The sequence below is a fragment of the Anolis sagrei genome, chromosome 3 (assembly GCF_037176765.1).
Source record: "Anolis sagrei isolate rAnoSag1 chromosome 3, rAnoSag1.mat, whole genome shotgun sequence".
NCBI classification, from domain to species: domain Eukaryota; kingdom Metazoa; phylum Chordata; class Lepidosauria; order Squamata; family Dactyloidae; genus Anolis; species Anolis sagrei.
Window position 1 is genome coordinate 108,075,691 of NC_090023.1, and position 19,984 is coordinate 108,095,674.

The 19,984-nt window shown below is 38.6% G+C and overlaps 1 protein-coding gene across 2 annotated transcripts in view; it reads left to right on the forward strand.

The window, feature by feature from the left end:
- The window catches only part of RASA3 (RAS p21 protein activator 3), a 169,112-nt gene that overhangs the window by 112,334 nt on the left and 36,794 nt on the right, over positions 1 to 19,984 (forward strand). For both annotated transcript variants that reach the window (XM_060769666.2, XM_060769667.2), the window contains exons 6-7: positions 8,628 to 8,708; positions 12,097 to 12,169. In XM_060769666.2, the coding sequence (XP_060625649.1) occupies positions 8,628 to 8,708; positions 12,097 to 12,169 (154 nt within the window). The remainder of the gene's footprint in view (positions 1 to 8,627; positions 8,709 to 12,096; positions 12,170 to 19,984) is intronic.

The following is a 19,984-nucleotide window of genomic DNA, read 5'->3' on the forward strand; positions in this document are numbered from 1 at the left end:
CCTGGATTTGGACCATATTTGGGTCTTCTCATGTTCAGTCAGCTTTCTGAAAAATATGTAGTATGAGTGGATATTTGGATTCATTATATTGTCCTGGTAGGAGACTAGTGAGGATCAAGGAAGTACAAGTTCCGATATGTTGACTGGTGAAGCTGTCAATGAGCGTGGAGCATGTTTTTCATCATGTATGTATGTACATGCACATAGTGGAGGTTCTGTGCATCTTCGCATGCAAAAAATGTTGGGACTCTTGTTCTTCTCAACCATAATAGGAAGCATAAAATGCAACACTTCCAAATTACAAAAAGGCTGCAATCCTAAATATCCTTGTCAGTGGCTGAAACTTTTTGTACTCGATGAGACTTACTTCTGAGTAAATGTGGTTAGGGTTATACTTCAGATGTGATTCTCTTCCAGATCATAAACAACTTCATAAAGTTAAGTCACATTACTTTAAGGCTGGAGCCAAATATATCTGCATGAGAGGTTTTGACTATATACCATTCCCACTTTTGTCTCAATAGCATTGAGGTTACAGGATAACCTTCAACTCCAAGCAGTTCTGCATCAGCCAGTGCACCTGCAGAGGGGGTTATCTGTGGTCAAATCAATTGGATGTCCTCTCCTTTTGATTACAGTAAGATGACATTTTGACTAGCATTGAGCTGGTGTGAGATCTGTGATAAGGCAGCCATTTATTTTTATTTTCTCTCAAGTGTCAGAATTATCTTTATAATTAAGTTGACTACAGGCCTGGAACTATTTTCATAATGTACTACCATCTACTACCCATCCATTACTGCTTCAAGTACCGCTATAACAGCTTCACAAACCTAAATTAAGTGAAAGAAAATCAGTGCAAAATGTATTTGAAAATGTATTTTGGAATTTTTGCTTTCAGGTAAAATATGGTTATAAATACACATATATAATATGTTTTATACAGGGTTGTTGTGAGATTTCCGGGCTGTATGGCTATGTTCCAGAAGCATTCTCTCCTGACGTTTCACCCACATCTATGGCAGGCAGCCTCAAAAGTTGTGAGGTCTGTTGGAATCTTGGCAAATGGGGTTTATATACCTGTGGAATAATGTCCAGGGTGAGAGAAAGAACTCTTGTCTGTTGGACTCAATGTGAATGTTGAAATTGGCTGTCTAGATTAGCATTGAATGGCCTTTCTCCCACCCTGGACATTCCACAGATACTGTCTATCAACCTTACTTGGTAGAAAATATGGTAGAAAATAAAGTTAGACTTTTGAATGGGCTTCAATTTTGTAAGTGAAAACACAGTCACAAGTTTCCTGTTCCTTTATTCTGTGTCCATCCTCCTAAGCCATGATTTGAACCTGTTCCCCACAGGTAGACTTGGCTCATGCCTATATGTGGTCTATCCAATACAATTTTCTGAATCAACACCCAAATAACACCATGAACAGAACTTAAAACCAAGATACAAAATTAATTAATTATTGGAAGCAGCCCTATCATCTCCCATATTTTTTCTAATCTCCATGACTTTCTGCATTTTTTTTATTCCTTACCAATGATCTTCTGAACTGCCTTTATCTTCTTAAAATTCCTGGGCAGCTTCATATCTTTTGTATCTGAATATTTCTCTGTCAGCAGGGGAACTTGCTACTGCCATAATGGAAGCCGACCTGGACTGTGTGGGAAGGGATCACATCCTATGGTCCTTCTCCTCTATAGACCTGTAACTCCTTAGCTGGTAGTGAGATCCATTGAACTCAGTAGGATTCTTTCTTAAAGTCTTGTACATTATTCTACCTCTTTGATATTTCATACCAACACAGAGAGAAGGCACTGTGTGGTTATCCTTCTGTTGTGATCCCAAGTTTTTTATGTTACCTTGGAGATGTGGGAAGGAGTGGTACTTTGGCAGGCTCCTTGATCTGTCTTTCATTCCACTCCTACTCCTTTTTTCTTATTCCTTGTGTGCACACACACAAGAACCATAGCAATAGCATTTGAATGCCACTCAAGAACTGCAGAAAGAACCAGGGGGCAGAACACAAAAAAGGTCTTTTACATCAAAAACTCTGAAATATGTGATGTGAAACAGATTCTTTAGATCCTTCCGGCTTGTAGACACTATACATTATTTCACACTGGGGAACTGATCTTTTTATACAAACTGTGAAAAATATTTTCTATATCATGTTTATGGAGCCACAGTAGCTGCTGTGTAATCATAATGTTACTTAACTTGTGAATACAAGTTTAGTATTTTAATCTACGGTACCAGAAATGTATTAAGTCAAGCCAAAATAAGGGAGGGGCACACTAGACCATACCTAATATGAGGTGACAGTTCTATTGCGTTTTTGTAGCCCTTGACTACATAGCTTCAATACTATTTTTTAAAATCATAATGGTATAAGCTAGGTTTCACCGGGTGGTGGTGATGTGACAATGACAACGATAATGTCACCATTAGGCAAGAAAAGTTTAATTTAGGAAGTGTATTCCAAGAGTGTGTTAAAACAAATCCACAAAATAATGATACCTTTATTGTCCAGCCAAAATGTACAAAACACTTGATGCAAGTTTTTGATGCTGTGCTAGGTTCTTCATCAGGCAAAAGATGTTAAAATAAGAAAAGTGATGAAATTTCGGTTATTGGCCCACATTATGTCTTGGATGTAGCCTCTGTTAAGGACAGGCTCAACTATCTTATTTTGCTTTCAGTAGTAGTAGTAGTAACAACAACAACAGCAGGAGCAACAACAACAACAATAATATTTCTTAGCTGTCTCTCTTCGTAGGCAGGAGTAACCACCCCCCAAGGGAACCTAAGTGTCCGAGGCATACTATAAGGGAGAAGGTGATCCTGTAGGTCTTCTGGACCCAAACCATGTGGGGCTTTAAAGGTCAAAACTTGGTCCAAAGGTAGCCCAATGTAAAGCACATTTAAAAAGTCCAACCTTGAGGTTATCAGTGTGTGCACTGCCATCTTTAGATACATATTTCTCCCACTTCTCTGGGAGACCCAGAGTCCACATGTACATATTTCTTTCTGACTAGATACTCAGTGCACAGATGTGGACTGGGAAGGAGATCGTAGAGCCTATGCAATTTTAGGCATGAGTCAACAACATGGCCCTACTGTTCCATGATTGCATGAAAGCCCTTCACAGCAACACCATTACCATATTGGCCATCCTGGTTGTGGTTTTCAGGGTTCTATAAATGAAAAATGAAACATTTGAAAGTGCCAACCATTACTGGATCTGACTGAATTTTTAAAGCAAAAAAATAATAATGCCAATGTAGCAACTAAAATGGGGCAAAAAACATCAGCCAGTAGGTATTTTTATGGCTCCTTTGAGATGTGTTTGGCATATTAGTGAAATCTGTCCCTGTCCTTTCCCCTCTTTCTTGAAAACATTTGCTGTAGAATTTTTACTCCCATGTTATCTAATTTCTGTACATAATTATTTTAACATTGATGCTCCTATAACATTTCACAAGTATTCTGTATACTCGATAATTATTAACAAGTGGGATGTTAAATTATGTATCAGTGTTCTTGGTTAGATGTTGCTAATGCAGCCAGAGTCTGAAAATACCCATAATTTTCATGGCAGAAATGAATTGCAGTTCACTATACCAGCTATACTATTTTAAAATGTATCAAACAATTATGACCTCCCTCCCCAGGAAATCATTTAAAAGTGAACTACCACGTTATTGAACTCTGTTATTAATACATATTTCAAGAATCGTTAAAGAAGCAGAGATATTCAATTTGCAAAATATTGTTAATGCCTGGAGCTGGAAATATTTTGGATTTGCTTCTTATTCTAGGATATTTCAAACCCAGAGAATAGAACTCTGGTATTTTAGTACCACTTCTCTTTAGCATTGTACTAAGCACTCCTAATTTCTTCCATAATAAAATGGCTCAAGTTACATTAAATGCAAAAAAACCAAAAAAAATATATGCTAAAATCAATGTTGTTTTTAAGAGGTTTACTAAATTCTATGAAATTGAACATTTTACAATAATTAGATATGTAGTGGCCTATGCAATAATTAGATATGTAGTGGCCTATGCAAAGACCACTACGGTGAAATAGTAGCAATCAGTAACCCATGAGAAACCACAATACTTGTAGGTAACTGTAGGAAACGTGCTTAAACTTTTTATATTAACAGACTCCCCCTGATTTGCTATACTTAATAGGAGAGCCTGTAAGCTTTTTCTGTGTTGTTGAATTGGCATTTTAGTGAATTAATTACAAAGTTACTGTATGCACTTAAGACAGCGTATTATTACTAATTCATTTCATTTATCCTTTTAACAACAACAACAACAACAACTTTATTTTTGTATCCTGCCTCCATCTCCCCAAAGGACTTGGAGTGGTTTACATGGGAACAAGCCTAATCAACATAGTTAAAATAACACATTAAAATTAATAAAACAGCAACATAAAGCAAAATAAAAACAAAAACTAACAGATAATAGAATAATAGTATATTACAGCCAAACTTATTCCCTCAAAGACTTTTTGAAAAGGCATTGTGGTATTGTGATGTTGTGTTGATTTTTTTAAAAAACAAGTCTGTTTACCAGTCTGCAGTGGGAGGATTGCTCTTCGTGTCTCCTTTTTTCACATAAATCACAGAGTGTTGATTGCCATTCCCTTGCTTTCTAGAATATCCTTGCAGTAATCAGATATGTAAATATTTAGACTGTGGGCAGAAAAGCTTCAGAGTGAATGTTAGGTAAAGTTCAATTGCCCTTCTCTGGTAAGCAGAATATTACACATTTCCAAAAGCATAGTTTGTCATGGTTGGAAAGAAAAGAGAATATATTATAATGGATGTGATGCTTGCTTCCCCGTCTCTTTTTTTCATGTTTCCTCCAGGAGAAGCACACATGAGTCATCCCTTGGCTTTCCAGAAAACCAAGATCAGGGTTGGAGATATTATACAAAATGCTTGGCATGCAAGGCAACAGTTTTTTCCTTCATGTTTTTCCTCACAAGTAAATCCATGGGGCCTGCTCTGAATTAGATGCCCCATATATAAATAGGGGAGGGTTTAAACCCCCAACTAAGCCTTTTCCCCTTTTAAAGACCCCACTCACCATTCCACTGGTACTTTAGATGTTGGAGCTTCCTGTGAACTCCGCAGGTAAGCAAGTCAATGACAATGAACTATTTCAATTTTGTCATTTTATTCATTGAAGATATTATTTATATATTGCCTTTCAACAAAAAATTTCCCAGTGGAGTACACACTATAAAATCGGTAACAATTAAAACATTCCAAACATTTGTACAAGTTTTCCACATACATTCCCCATACAGATTTCCTTGAGAGTTGCAGGCCTCCTTATGAAAATCGTATCAGCAGTCCTTGACTCCATGAACCGGGAACAGGGAACATGTAGCCGCCCAGATGTTACTGAACTATAGCACCCATAAGTCTCACCAAGCATGAGCAGTAGCCAAGAACTATGGGGATCCCTGTAAGGCTCTTGGTTGTGAAACTCATCTTCCCATGCTTCTTGTTCCTATTCCTTCCAGGTGAGATAAGGTGTTCACATCTAAGGAAGACAAGTATTTCTTATCATCGAATATCAGCTACTCTTGAAGATATCTACATTCACTTGCAATACTTTTTGCTGTTAAAATTAGACAGTGAGAGAGTGGGAGAGACTCGCATCACCCTGCTTCTATGTGACTAAGGGTGCATCTACACCCTATTCAAAGTGACCAATTGAAACATTCACACCTAGCTCCAACAGACAAGAGTACTATCTCCCACCCTGGAGTTTCCACAGATACACCCAAATTTCCTAGTTTACAACAAACCTCACAACCTCTGAGGATGCTTGCCACAGATGCAGGCGGAACATCAGAAGAAAATGCTTCTAGAACATGGCCATACAGCCCAAAAAACCTACAACAACCCACTATTTATGATGTTTCTACTTTCATGAGGTTCTACTCCCATAACACCTTTGAAATCAATGGCTGGTTGCACATAGAAATGAAAATATACAGAGAACTCAGCTATATATTTGAAGTTTTCTTGATTTAAGAGGGTTTGGGAGATATTAAATGATCCATTGATTTTAATTAAACTTTCAATTGAAGAAGTGAAAAAAGGTAATAGATAGTGGGATATAAATTAAATACTAGCTTCACATAGCTGTCAGACAAGAATTAGCTCATAGTCCGCCCGTCTTGGGCTTAACACACATAGTTTGCCTTCTCTCACTTAGGGTCAAACTTGATGTGACACTAATTACATGAGAATTTACAGGTTTACGCATGAATATATATCCATCTGGCTGTTTTGGCACTTAGTTCCCCTTCAGCTTTGTTTCCACATGCTTGAACATCTAATTTTATTTCTTAATGTTTATCTACATAGTCACATCCCTGTCTATGTTTTACTTTGCTGAGTGTATAGATACTGCATTGCAGGGAGACAGGTTCATTTCTGTGGTTAGTCAGTCTAAAACAGGATTTTCATCTGCACTTTAAAAGAGTAAGCCCTGCTAACAAAATGTTGCAAAACTTAATTTTGATCTTGATAATTGTCATACAGTGGGACTACGGTATCCTCAGAGGGTTGCTTCCAGGATCCAGTGTGGGTAGCAAAAACCAAAAAAGCAACAACCCCTATTGCTGCTGGAGATTCCATTAATAAATGGCGTAGGATCGCAGCAGAGATGGTGCCAAACCCTGGCTGCCAGGCGTGCATTCTTTGGGCTTCTCCGCCTCTGGAAAGCATGCCACCCATCTGCTTCTGCCTTCAAGGTGGCAGTAGGGCTGCTTCTGCTTGTTCATCCAGTAGGCAGAAGTGAGTGCACGAAACATGAATGCCTGGCAGCAAGGCTTTGCCACCGCCTCTGCTGCTACCCAACATTATTTTATTAGTAAGGGGTTATATAACAAAGATCTTATGGTATTGTACTCATTTGAATCTCCTTGCTCCTCTGTCCTCTTTGCTTTGATAAAAAAATATGAGGAGCGGCATCCCCCCAATTCCTGAAAAATACAAGGTTGCAGAAAGATGCAAATGCAGGGCTGCAGAGAGATGCAAGGATTTGTGAATTGGTGGAAGGTGTAGTAGAGTCACACTAAGCTTAGATTCCCACAATTTCACATATTCTCTCATCTCTCTGTAGCTTCACTTTCTCGCCTTTCTGAAGCCTCATATCTCTTTGTAACTTCATAAATGTACTATTGTATATACTATATTACTTCTGTTGTGTAAAGTATTGTATATTGTGTTGTGTACACTACTGTAGTTTGAATCCATAGTTGGTTGATCCTGCAGGTCCTGAACTTATGGATATGGTGTCTCTACTGTAGTTAAGGCCAGCTTGACAGCAGTTAGCAACAATAAGTAAGGTCAACGAAATGAAATGTTTAGAAAACGAAAGCTAGTGAAAGGGCAAAAATCCCACAATGCTTTGAAAAGAAGTTTTCAAGTAGCTACAGAGCTCAAATAACATTTGCCTGATATGGAAGGTTTACCTAGCCAGAGTCACATTCAGATCACACAATTTTAGTACTATTATTCCATTTTAATTGCCCTGGTTTCATCCTTTGGAATCCCCTGGTTTGTAGTTTTGTGAGTCAACATAATGAGATACTATGCTGTACTCTTCCTCAAGCCTTGAGGAGAGGAGGGTAATTTTGTTATTGCTACTGCTGCTTATGTTGTTGTTGCTGTTGTTGTTATTGTGCCCTCTGGCTAAGAATTCTATAGTCTCCTCCTTAAACTCACTGTTGCAGTATTCTATACAACCGAGCCGTAGCAGCTAAAGTGGAATCATATTACTATAATTCTATAATGTGAATAGTCCCCTGGATGTTTCATTTCACATGTGCACATTGTTTGCTTTGAACAAAAGATTTGTTTAAAGATGTTGCACTTCTCTTTTTAGGTGTCAGATCCTAACCCTGTTCTCTTCATGATATTTCTTCCTCTAATACCACGTTTTTGGTTACAGAAGGGAAACCTAGGAACACAAATACTTAATTAACCATGGTATACCTATATGGCTTTGGGCATTTAATTTGGGGGGGGGGGAAACACAACAAACTTTGATGCCCCCAACCTCTGCCCTACAAACTTACAGACTAAAATAGTGGTTCCCAACCTATGGTCTGTGGAACACCAGTGGTCCGCAAGAACTAACATATGGTCCACAGCCTCACGGTTACTGCTCCGTGGCAATGAGAGCAACTGGTTTCGTGAAACCCTTGTATAGTGCAGAGGCTTATTAAATATGGTTTTCTGTGGGCAAGCAGATGATGACTACTGGATGGCATATGGTCTATATCAGAAACTACAGCTTATGTGGACTATCCAATGCAATGTCCTGATTCTGCACCCCCAATAACCTAACCGAATCCAAAGTTCATCAAAAACTAATTTGTAACCCATTGGTACTAATATTGGAGAGTGATCCCTGGTCAAGTGATACCTGGTCAAAAAAGGGTTGGGAACCACTGGACTAAAAGGAGGAAAAATGGTTGAACAGCTTTTCTTGTGCAACCTTGTAAAAGAAAGGTTTCAAAATGTGTACTATTGTTACATCTTCCAAATATTACTATATTCTCCTTCCTTTTTCAGAGTTCTAGAATGCCAAGGATTACCAATTGTAAATGGTCAGTGTGATCCTTATGCAACGGTTACCTTAGCAGGACCATACAGGTTAGTAGAATTTGTTTTCTTATCTATTCTTGTTAAAGTTATCATTGCAGTATTTTTGCAATAAGCATTAAGAAAACATTTAAAAGATAAACAAAAGTAAAGCGGGAAAATTTGGAAGCTACTATTAACTTTGTGGGATTTTCTTTTCCAATATAGTGATACTTTCTCTGGCTGTGCTTAGAATAATAGTAATGTGTGTGTTTCTTAGCTTGTTAGAGTAGATCCACAGAATCAATAGGAGCTTGGTGTGTCTACACTTTACATAATTTCTATTGCTTTAGTGAGTCTCTTCTAGTTGAGACTAGAAATTAGATTTTAGCCCAATCTTGTAGCATCTTGAAGACTAAAAAGTTTTATTTGACATACACCTTTTGAGGATCATCGCCCACTTTCATTAAACACATTCATCAGATAAGTATACAGGGTGCTGCAAAACTATAATTAATAATTTCCTGGGATAATATTTTACTGCTAGGGTGAGAGAAGTGAGCCTTGCAGACTGCAGGTACTCCCCAGGACCTTTTTTGCAGCCTTCAGGATCCTTCAGTAAAAATAGGTTTTTGCAATGTGTAGTATGGAATACACTTTCACCACATTTGGAGACCCACTGAGATCTCCAGGTACCAAAGCATTTTGTGATTTTTTTTACTGAAACTTTTTTTAAATCCTGGAATGCTCTAAAAATTTCTTTGGGAACATGGATGCATCCGGGGAGGCCTTTTTTGGTACCCAAAACATATACCCCAGAGGCAAGTGAAGACAAACCTCTTTTTAAGGAGCTGATGCAGCTAACTTCCATGACTGTCTAACTCAGGGGTCCTCAAACTTTTTAAACAGAGGGCCAGGTCACACTCCCTCAAACTGTTGGAGGGCCGGATTATAATTTGAAACAAATTTGAATGAATTCCTATGCACACTGCACATGTCAAGACCCAGAAGCCTTAAGTAGAGCCAAACACAAGATAAAGAGTTCAAACACAGCTTTATTGTACAAAAATAGTCTTTCAAAGCACTTAACTTCAGTGCAGAGAGTCAGAGCAGTAATTTGACATAAAAAACGAAGTAATATCAGTAACAAAAATATAACCCGGATTATAACGCTGTTTAATCCGGGTTAAACACAAAGTTCAGCAATCTGCCTAAAAATCTACACAGTTCAAAAACACAGTCACAGAAGATGGAAAACAGAGTCCCAAAATGAAGCAATGTTCAAACACGAAATTAGCAAGGTAGTAAGTCCAAAAAGCCAAAAGCGTTGGTCAAACCAGTCCGTGGTCAAGCCATTGAGTAAGGTAAACACTGGAATGCAGGAATCACAGGAACACAGGAATCTGTAGTCCAAGGACCCAAGTTCGAGAGTTGACAGTAACAAAGATGTATGTCCCATAAAGACACTTTGCCTTCTGCAAAGAGCCATACATTCAGAACCCACTTTTATCCTACAGCTTTTATCCTAGAGGATGATGAGCTCCCCACCCTTTCCTCATCACTCTCAGCTGCCTCCAATCCCACAGCTGAACCCGAGCGCGCATCCCTCCACCTCTGCCAGCGTCTGCCAAGACTTAGATCTTGCCAAGTGCTCCCCGGTTGCCAATCCCCTGTGAACCTCTCAAATTCATCACTGGAGGTGGGTTGGTTACAAATGTCCCTAATCTGTTGAACACGGGTCCGATCCAGCTCATTCTCCTCTCCCATATCACTCCCAGACCCATCACTCCTTCCAAAACCCCATGTAATCCTCGTCCTCTGTAGGAGCGCTAAGTATTTCCCGGATGCGCTTCCTCTGACGCTCCTCGTCGGACTCCAGATCGCGAGTAGCCCTCTTTACTCCCCTGCTCTCCTCCCCATCCCCCATTTCACAATCGGAGAAACCCTCAAACGTCTCAGAATCACTTGGGGTCATGATTATCTCCCTAATGCGCTTCCGCTGTTGTTGTTCCTCCTCCAACTCCTGCGCAGACCTCTTCTCCCTCCTACCAGTAGTAGGAACGTTACCATCATGCTGAACTACAACAGCACATCTTATTTGTAATGCAAAAAAACACTTACAAACAATACAATAATTAACATTAAGAACAATTTTAGCAAATATAAACTTAATAGTATTTCAATGAGAAGTGTGGGCCTACTTTTGGCAGATTAGATAGGATTGCTGTTGTGTGCTTTCAAGTCATTTCAGACTTAGGCTGACTTTGAGCGAGGGCCGGGTAAATGACCTTGGAGGGCTGGATTCGGGGCCCGGGCCTTAGTTTGAGGACCCCTGGTCTAACTGTACTTTAAGTTATAACAGAGTATATGTTCTGTCACCTAGGCCCCATTTACACTGCCATATAATGCAGTTTGAACTGCATTATACGATCACTGTAGCCTAGTGGTTCCCAACCTTTGGTTCTCCAGGTGTTTTGGACTCCAACTCCCAGAAATCCCAGCCAGTTTACCAGCTATTAAGAATTTTAGGAGCTTAAGACCAAAACATCTGGAGGGCCAATGGTTGGGAACCACTGCTGTAGACCCATATAATGCTGATTGAACTGCATTGAACTGGATTATATGAGTCTACACTGCCATATAATACAGTTCAATCAGCATTATAATGACAGTGTAAATAGTGTCCTAGAAAGAGAATGCGCTATTGATAAATCCTACCACAACAAGGAGTAATTCAAAGTTTTCCTCACCATCATCACTTTCTGTGTCCAATGACATTGGAGAAGAGTCCTGCATTCATGTCCTTCTTCTGTTGGAGATGACAGTGAAGAAATCAGGAGATTCTATGATCACTTGAATGCAGAATTTCTTACTGTGGATATTGTTAGTGATGGTCAATGCTAGAAGTGTCTCTGCAGACATAAACATTAGTATCTTTTAAGTGTCAAATTAAAAGTATGTCATTTTTCCACTTGGGATTTTGACAGTCGTTGGTGTTGATATTCAGTACTTTCCACTCCCGCCCACCTGCTTGTTCTTAGTTATTTCAGTTTTTATTAATGTAATGCAGTTTTGTATGGCTATTTCCTGTTGTTGTGTGATTTTATGGGGGGGGGGGGGTTGTTGCAAAACACTGTGGAAACTAGTTGTGATCCCCTGAGCAAGGCAAAGTAGCATATGTGTTCTTAAATAAATGAAACATGACTGCTTTGGGCTCATGTAAATGTGGGACATACTGCTTTGGGCATTGTGTCTGTTTACATGCACTGGTTAAGGTAGACAAGATCAGAACAAATGTGTTCACAATCTCAATATGCAAGAGCCTGAGTTAAGTGCAGCACAGAGATAGGTTCAGGATTTGTTTGCTTTTAGAATAAGCAAAGGAGTACACCTTATAAGTGCAAAACAATTGGACATACTTTGTGTAATTCTGACCTATCATATTCTTTTGCTCCTACAGATCGGAAGCCAAAAAGACAAAAGTTAAGAAGAAGACAAACAATCCACAGTTTGATGAAGTGTTTTATTTTGAGGTTGGTATTTCAGAAGAATGGTTGATAAAATACCACACTTTCATAATTTTTAAAAGAGTCCTCCAAGTGGGGCCTGAAGTATCTAAGAAATAACTACTGAAACAAGAGCATCTTGCTTTTCCTGGGGAATGACGTTGTGCTTTTCTGTGTAGTTTTCCCTTAGCCTCCTTTGGCCCTTCTCTTCCAACCTTTGAACCCGTGCTGATATGTGAATGCTTTCCAGACTGTGGTTTTTATAGCTGCTCCACCCTCTCTTTTTTGGTCAATAGTGGGAGAGTTGTTTCACAGGAAATGTAAAAAAGCTTTAAAAGCAATAACAGCAACCAACTATTCAAAACGGACGGTATTGGTGGCTTGCCAGCATGCTGAAACACAAAAGCTTTCTCTTTGCTTATGTAGAAAACACTTCCATTCCATTGAAAACGCCTAGAATTTTGCCTAATAGAACTTTAACAAAAATGAATGAATGAATGAATGAAGGTAAAGCAAAGCCTAGCATCATTCAGAACTTTGTTTTTCCCATACACTTTTTTGATGTTGACAATTTTTTTGTCTTCTGCAAATTATGTACAGAAATGTAATCCGAACACTGAAGTTCATGAGAATATGGGTTTTGACTGTGTGTGTCCTGAAAAATCTTGTTCGAAAGAGCTTGTTTATCATGATGTCTAAGTCCATTCTCAAATTGAAATAGCTGCTTTTGAAACTGTTGTGTACTGTATTGAAGTGCACATTGTTCTAGCCCCTTTTCTTACAAATCTGACCAGGGATTGGAAAGTTCCTTTTAAAGAGTATTTTATTACGTGAATTGTTGCAGTTCCCTGATCCTCTTCCCCCAGTAACCACTACTAAGCTATATTTTTGTTCAATACCCTAATTTGCTATTGTATGTGTGTGTGTGTAAAAAGTAAAGGTAAAGGTCATGTCCAACTCTGGGTGGTGGTGCTCATATCCATTTCTAAGCTGAAGAGATGGTGTTGTCTGTAAACGACTCCAAGGTCATGTGGCTGTCATGACTGCATGGAGTGCCATTACCTTCCTGCAGAAGCGGTACCTATTGATCTATTCATGTTTGCATGTTTTTGAACTGCTATGTTGGCAGAAGCTGGGGCTAACAGCGGGAGCTCACCTCGCTCCCTGGATTCGAGCCACTGACCTTACGGTCAGCAAGTTCAGCAACTCAATGGTTTAACCCGTTGTGCCATTGGGGGCTCCATATATGTATGTGTGTGTGTGTATAAAAAGAGAGAGAGAGAGGCTACCACAGTAAAAGGCCACATTATTCATGTCTGTTCCTCTTCTCTTCTTCTCTATCTTAAAAGTTTAGTTGTTTGTTTGTTTTAGTGTTTTTGCTGTATGCCTTGAAGTCATTTCCAACTTATGGTGAGATTTGAACTATGGTGTTTGGAGTCTTATTCTAATACCCAGACTAATACCCCATTCTGGCTCTCACACTGTCTGTTACCACTAACCAGTTTGTGCCTTGTGAGTTCATACAAAATCAGTGAATCAGGAAAAAGCATTTAGTTAATATTACAGCGAACTAAGATGGACTAAATAGAATCCACCAATCCCAAATAAAAAATAATCAGATAAGAGGAAGGGGGAAATGTCATTCAACATGGACTTTTAGTGCTGCGTTATAACATGGCCAGACTGCCTAGAGTGGTAGCATAAGGATGAAGTAGATTTTACATCCTTGGTAAGAAAGTTGAGAGAACCAGCTGTGAAACATCTAGTCTACTGAAAAGATCTTGTCCAGGAGATAACTGAAGCACATTTAATCTTGGCATCTCTGACCCATGCAAATGCACCTAACACTGCAAGCCTAGCTATAAAGTGGCACTGTATAGCAACTTGGCTTACATTATCTTCTCGTTTGTCTTCTGCTACTTTTAATTTTACTTTGTCTTTGCTGTTTGTGAAATATTTATTCATTCAAGGTAATGTTGAATTTAGACTATGCCTGCTGAATTGTCTTATGTAAATGCACTCATATTTTTTGTAACATTGTTTCAATGGGCTTTTGTTCCTAAAATGTGTTGCTGAATTTCAATAATAAGTTAATGTTTATTATGAGTCACTTTGGGCAAAGTCTATGAATACATTAAATTATACAATAATGTTTCTTGAGCAATAAATCTCACTGGGCTCAGTTTGGATAAATGTGAACAAGACTGTAGATAAGCAACTGGAAGAGAGCCAGTGCCCTTTCACACTGCACTGTGCAACACTGTGGTTTCACTTTGTCTTCCATGATTCAATTCCACGGAAGTATTGTATTTGTACTTTCATGAGATATTCGTAATTCTCAGCTAGAGAACTCTGGTGCCTCACTGCACAACAAACCCCAAGGTTCAGTAGGATATTGCCATAATACAGTAATTAAATATAGGATCTGTAGTCCTATAACTGTGTAGAGTGAAAAGCCCCCACTTGCTCTGCTTTTGACATATCTGTAACTAGAATTGGTGGCTACCAGAGGTAACAGGCACTTAAGGATAGGCAATCCTGTGATGTGATCAAAAATGTCTCTGGGAAATAACATTCAGGGCCAGCTCTAGGCTTTGCTTTTTGATTCCTGAGGTAAAGCATAAAATGGAGTGGCTACTCACATACCATGAGTATATCTTATCCATAACAGAGAAATCATTTTGTCAGATTAGGGGACACAACATTATTTTGGCATCACTGGCATTGAAAATACAGTCACAAAGTAAGTAACTCACAATTAATCACATTCAAATTTTGCTGCTTAACACACTGTTTCACTTTCCAGTAAGGCCAATTCTTATGACAATAGTTGTCTTTCTGTCATCAGATTTGAATTTATTTATTTATTCACCACATTTATTCTCCGCCGGGGACTCAGAGTGCCTTTACAGCAAGCAACAATCTGATGCTGCACAAATACATTAAAATCCAAAAACTTAAAAACATCAAACATTGAAACCAGTCATCAAAACCACACAGTCCTAAATCATAATCCAGAGCCATTCCATTTGTCATTGCACTATTTCGTATTCACTTATTGCACTTATCGAACGTTACTGACCAAAAGCTGGGTCCCATAGCCACAATTTTAGGTTTTTCCTGAAGGTCAGGAGGGGGGGAACTGATCTAATTTCACTGGGGAAGAAGTTCCATAGATGAGGGGCCACCAGTGAGAAGGCCTTGTCTCTTGTTCCCACCAACCGCACCTGCAAGGATGTGGGACCAAGAGCAGGGCCTCCCCAGACGACCTTAACCTCTGAGGTAAATTATGAAGGGATAGGTTCGGACAGGTAAGCTGGGCCTCGATTGGTAAGATAACTCCAAAACATGGAAGGTTATTGGCAATTTTAAAGCTCTGATTGAATCAAATGTTTCCAGGATCTGCCATTTGTGTCAAGGGTAAATGTAGTTAAAATGAAATTAATTCTGCGAACAGCAGTGAAGGAGTTCTACCAATCAGTGCAATATATGTAGGACTGCGAGAACAATATGGCATATTGAGTTAGTATTCCCTCTGGCTCCAAGGTGTGTTTAAGTTAAACACATAATTCAGGACTCTTTGTTTCCAATGTCTCAAGTTCCCATTATTTTCTTCAGTAGCTGGCAATGGCTTTTAGCTGTCTATTTGTTTGGCTTTATATCTGGAACTGTTCTTTCTTTGGCAGTCTCTTCCTTTTACATTCAGTTGGCCTGCTGCTACTTAAAAATGAAAAAAGTATAACAAATTTATTTTTGAGGGGAAAAATAATTTCTGACCGCTAGAAACAACCTAAGTGTATAACAGGGAGGAGCCTTTGAACATGTTCACAACTTGGTCAGAATTGCCGTTGACTTCTGGTTGTGGTTACTACTGGGTGGGGTACCCGAATGGTAGTTTCAGTGTCCTAGGTTCGTTAGAAATGAAAACCTCAGAGCTTTTGTTGTTACCATTGAGTTATGAGAAAGATTTGTAGATAACCTCATATTTAAAGTAGCTTCCTCCTATGCTTTGTATATGCAGCTGCCGGTGAAGTTTTTGAAAAGCATTGTGAAGAGTGTTTTGAAGACAGGGAGAGAAGATAGTATCTCTGCATCTGTTCGGAAATTCAAAACTAGCTTTCAGGGGCATTTAATGCTGTCAAAGAGAGACAAATAAGGTATCAAAGTAAACTGCAGAACATGTACTTTTGCCGACAGGAATATTGATTCTGCCAATTAATCTTCTCTAACAAGATAAATTTGGCCAAAGGGAGAGAAAAACAGAGATAAATGTGCTTCAGTCTTGAAATCTCCAGGGTGACTGAGTTTAAATACTCCAGCTTCAGTTGGTTGAAGTGGCCTTTCACAGACACAGTTTTAGATGGTGAGAAATTACAGAATAATTATAAATATTCTTATTGCTCCGGTCTTTAAAAATCCAGCATGCAAACATCTGTATGTTGCTTCTCACTCTCCATTGAGACTATTTTTACTTTCTTTTTGTTTTTTCTTCTCACAAGTAGCTCAGAATATTGTCTATTTTCTTTCTAGTTTTTTGTGTCTAACATTTTCATAGATGGCACGCACTCTTTACTATTATGGTTGATGATTGTCTTGTTTTATATTAGTTCCCCTTTAGCTGTATTGATTAGTAAGAGTTTCTATCATCCCTGAGAAACACACTGCAATTCATAAGGTTTCTATGCTTTAGAGGAGACTTTAATTTCAAAGTCACTTTCCCACAACCTATCATTGCTCTTCAATCTTAATATGCATTATGATTTTTTTCCTTGAATACTTTTTGCGTACATGGAAGCCTATTATGGAGTGAAACTTTAATGTTGAACCAGGGCAGCCAGAGTCCAAGTATAGCTCTTACCATTTGTGTTTCTGCCAAAAATGGGGCACCTTGAAGTTAAAATATATTTCCTGCTACCTGACTGAATATTCAGACTGGCCAACCCTTAAAACAGGTCCACCTGCACTAGATCCTTTTGCCTAGGCAGGATCTTTATAGAATGTGAGTACTTTGTCTTTCTGTGAGCAGATTTTGCCTGACTAAGCCCATTCTGCTTTCCGACTCCTAAAAACAAGCTTTTGGTTTCCTTGACTGTTTCTGGCCTATTCCAACCTTCATTTACTGATAAGTCTGTCATATCTATTTATTTATCGTATCAAAAGCAAACCGAGGGTACAGTTGTAATGTATTTAAAAACACAAAGTTTAAAAAACTTGGTATTATACTAAATGTCCTTTGACCAGAAGCTGGCCACTTGGAGTGTCTCTAGTGTTGCTATAAGAAGGTCCTCCATTGTGCATGTGGCAGGACTCAGACTGCATTGTAATAGGTGGTCTGTGGTTTGCTCTTCTCCACACTCGCATGTCGTGGACTCCACTTTGTGCCCCCGTTTCTTAAGGTTGGCTCTGCACCTCATGGTGCCAGAGTGCAGTCTGTTTAGTGCCTTCCAAGTCACCCAGTCTTCTGTTTGCCCAGGAGGGAGTCTCTCATTCTGTAAAAGCCATGGCTTGAGGTTCTGGGTTTTAGCCTGTCATGGGGCATAGTAAGATAAGACATCAGACTAAAGAACTCAAGGACTGGGAGGTTGGAGGGAGGAGGAGGATGCGATGATGATGATGATGATGATGATGATGATGATGGAGCTTGGGTTACCGACAGGAATGGTTTCATAAGGACAAACCAAGAAAAACTATCAAGAACAGAAAATTGTACTAATTCTAGCAAATGAAGACCAGCATAGAAACACTCCCTTCTTTGCAACATCTTCTCTCTTAGAATTTGGGAAAGTGTAGGGAAGTAGTTTTGGGAAGCTGTAGGGAAAGTGAAATTGTGTGTTGTGGAAGAATTAGCATTGCTATCGACAGATCAAGCTGAAATTTGGAGAGAGAAATTGGGATTGTCCTGTTTCTGCATTCTCTGTTTATAGATACTGTTTATATTGTTTATTCTAGCTAACTGAACAATTTGTATTTTTTTATCTCAATTTTGATCAGATACTACAGTGGGCCCTTGTTATCTATTAGGTTTAGTTCAGATTCCCATAAGCTCCAAGCTTGCTTGCTTACATTCTCTGTGAGAATATACCGAAAGTAAAGACTTTCGGTATATATTTCAGATTTCAATATTAATGTCAAAAATACGTAGTATGATTTTACATAGGATTTGTGCTACATTAGAACAGTCAAGACAAATATCACTTAAGTAAAATAAACATTAAATATTAAATAACCAGAAAAATAAAATAAGGTGTAAACACTAAACTAATCTGGGAATCTGCTATTGCAACACATCCAATGAAGTGGTTTAAAACCAGTATAAAAAAAAGATTAGGACTAAGTACGTTCCAGTCTTTGGGCACAGTATGGCTCTCCCTGCCCTCTTACCACCTTTTGTATATGTTTGTCATTTGGCTTGTATTTAAGACAGTATAATTATAATATAAGTGAAAATTCTCCGTTGGGTTTATTTTCCTATGTGCTTCTGGTTGAATGTGTTCTTTCTACTCTGTTCCCTTCACTTGCCACAATTTCCAGAATCCCAGCTTTAGAGTAATGGGAAATACATCTCTCTTGATGTAATGCAGAGGAGAATGGAATGATAGTTTTGAACAAAATATTATGTAACTAAGGAAGGTTCACATGGAGCTACATCTGTACTATTTTCAACCATTGTAGATCTCCAGGACTTCCTATCCACCTAATTGGTAAAAGAACCAGTTGAATAGCAACAACCCTCTTAAACATCAATAGTATTATTTGGGTGAACTTGTTCTGCTGTTATACAGTTTTCTTGAACTTGTTATGCTGCTAGTTTCCTCAAAACTGGGGAAATCACTTTTTGTTTATGAAATTCAAGGTTGGGGGGAGTGTGGTGTATGTATGTGGCTTTGCAAAGAAGATAACTGGACCTCATAGAAATTCTCTCAAAGTATGTATTCTTCATGCTCCATGTTTAGTGTGGTAAAATAATTTATTTAGCAACTGCATTTCCGAAATAGGATGATGTTTGGAGTTACAAAAATAGCTGAGGAGGAGAGTGAATGCAACCCACAGCCCATGTGATATTTACCCTCATATGTTGCATACTTGCAATGTGATCCTGATATACAGTAGTTAGAATGGCACATAGAAGAGGAGAGGTATCAGCATAATGAAGATTTAATACATCCAATGGGCATAGAACCCTCATGGAAACCTGGATGTATCAGGAGATTGAATAGAGTTTCCTGGAAGACAGCATGGAGCCAGCTAACCAGCCATGAATGAGAACAGTACACACTACAGGACTCCATTGTAGGTCCTAGTTGTTGTTATTCTTGAGCATTAAAAGTCACCTCTGAATGTTTTTCTGAATGACTAATGTGTGTGACTTCAGAACAGTGTATGCTACCATAACAGACTAGAAGTATTGTTAACATCACAAGGGTTTTTTTTTACACACACACACAATAGTCTGCATTAACTAATGAGTTGGATCATAGTTTTGTGGGTTCTTTGTTTCCATTTCTAAATAAAAACTGTTCTTGATTTTAAAAAAAATAAATTACAAGTTTAATTTATGTGCTCAATTTTTGCTAGATTTTAACTCTCTGTCAAAGAAGACATAGTGATATATCCCATAGTAATATATAGCAATGTATCTGCTAAGGTGGAAAATACAAGCCCTCTTCAGGCATTCAAACTCATAGTATAAATACCCTATAAACAACTAGGGAGAAGAATACTCTAGCATCCCTGCAGTCCCTATTTCATTGACTTCTGTTGACCTTTGGAAAAGGAGAGATTTCTTTCTGGATGGTTTCAAACCTGTTGAGCCTCCATGGATGGATGAGGGCTCCTGTTCAG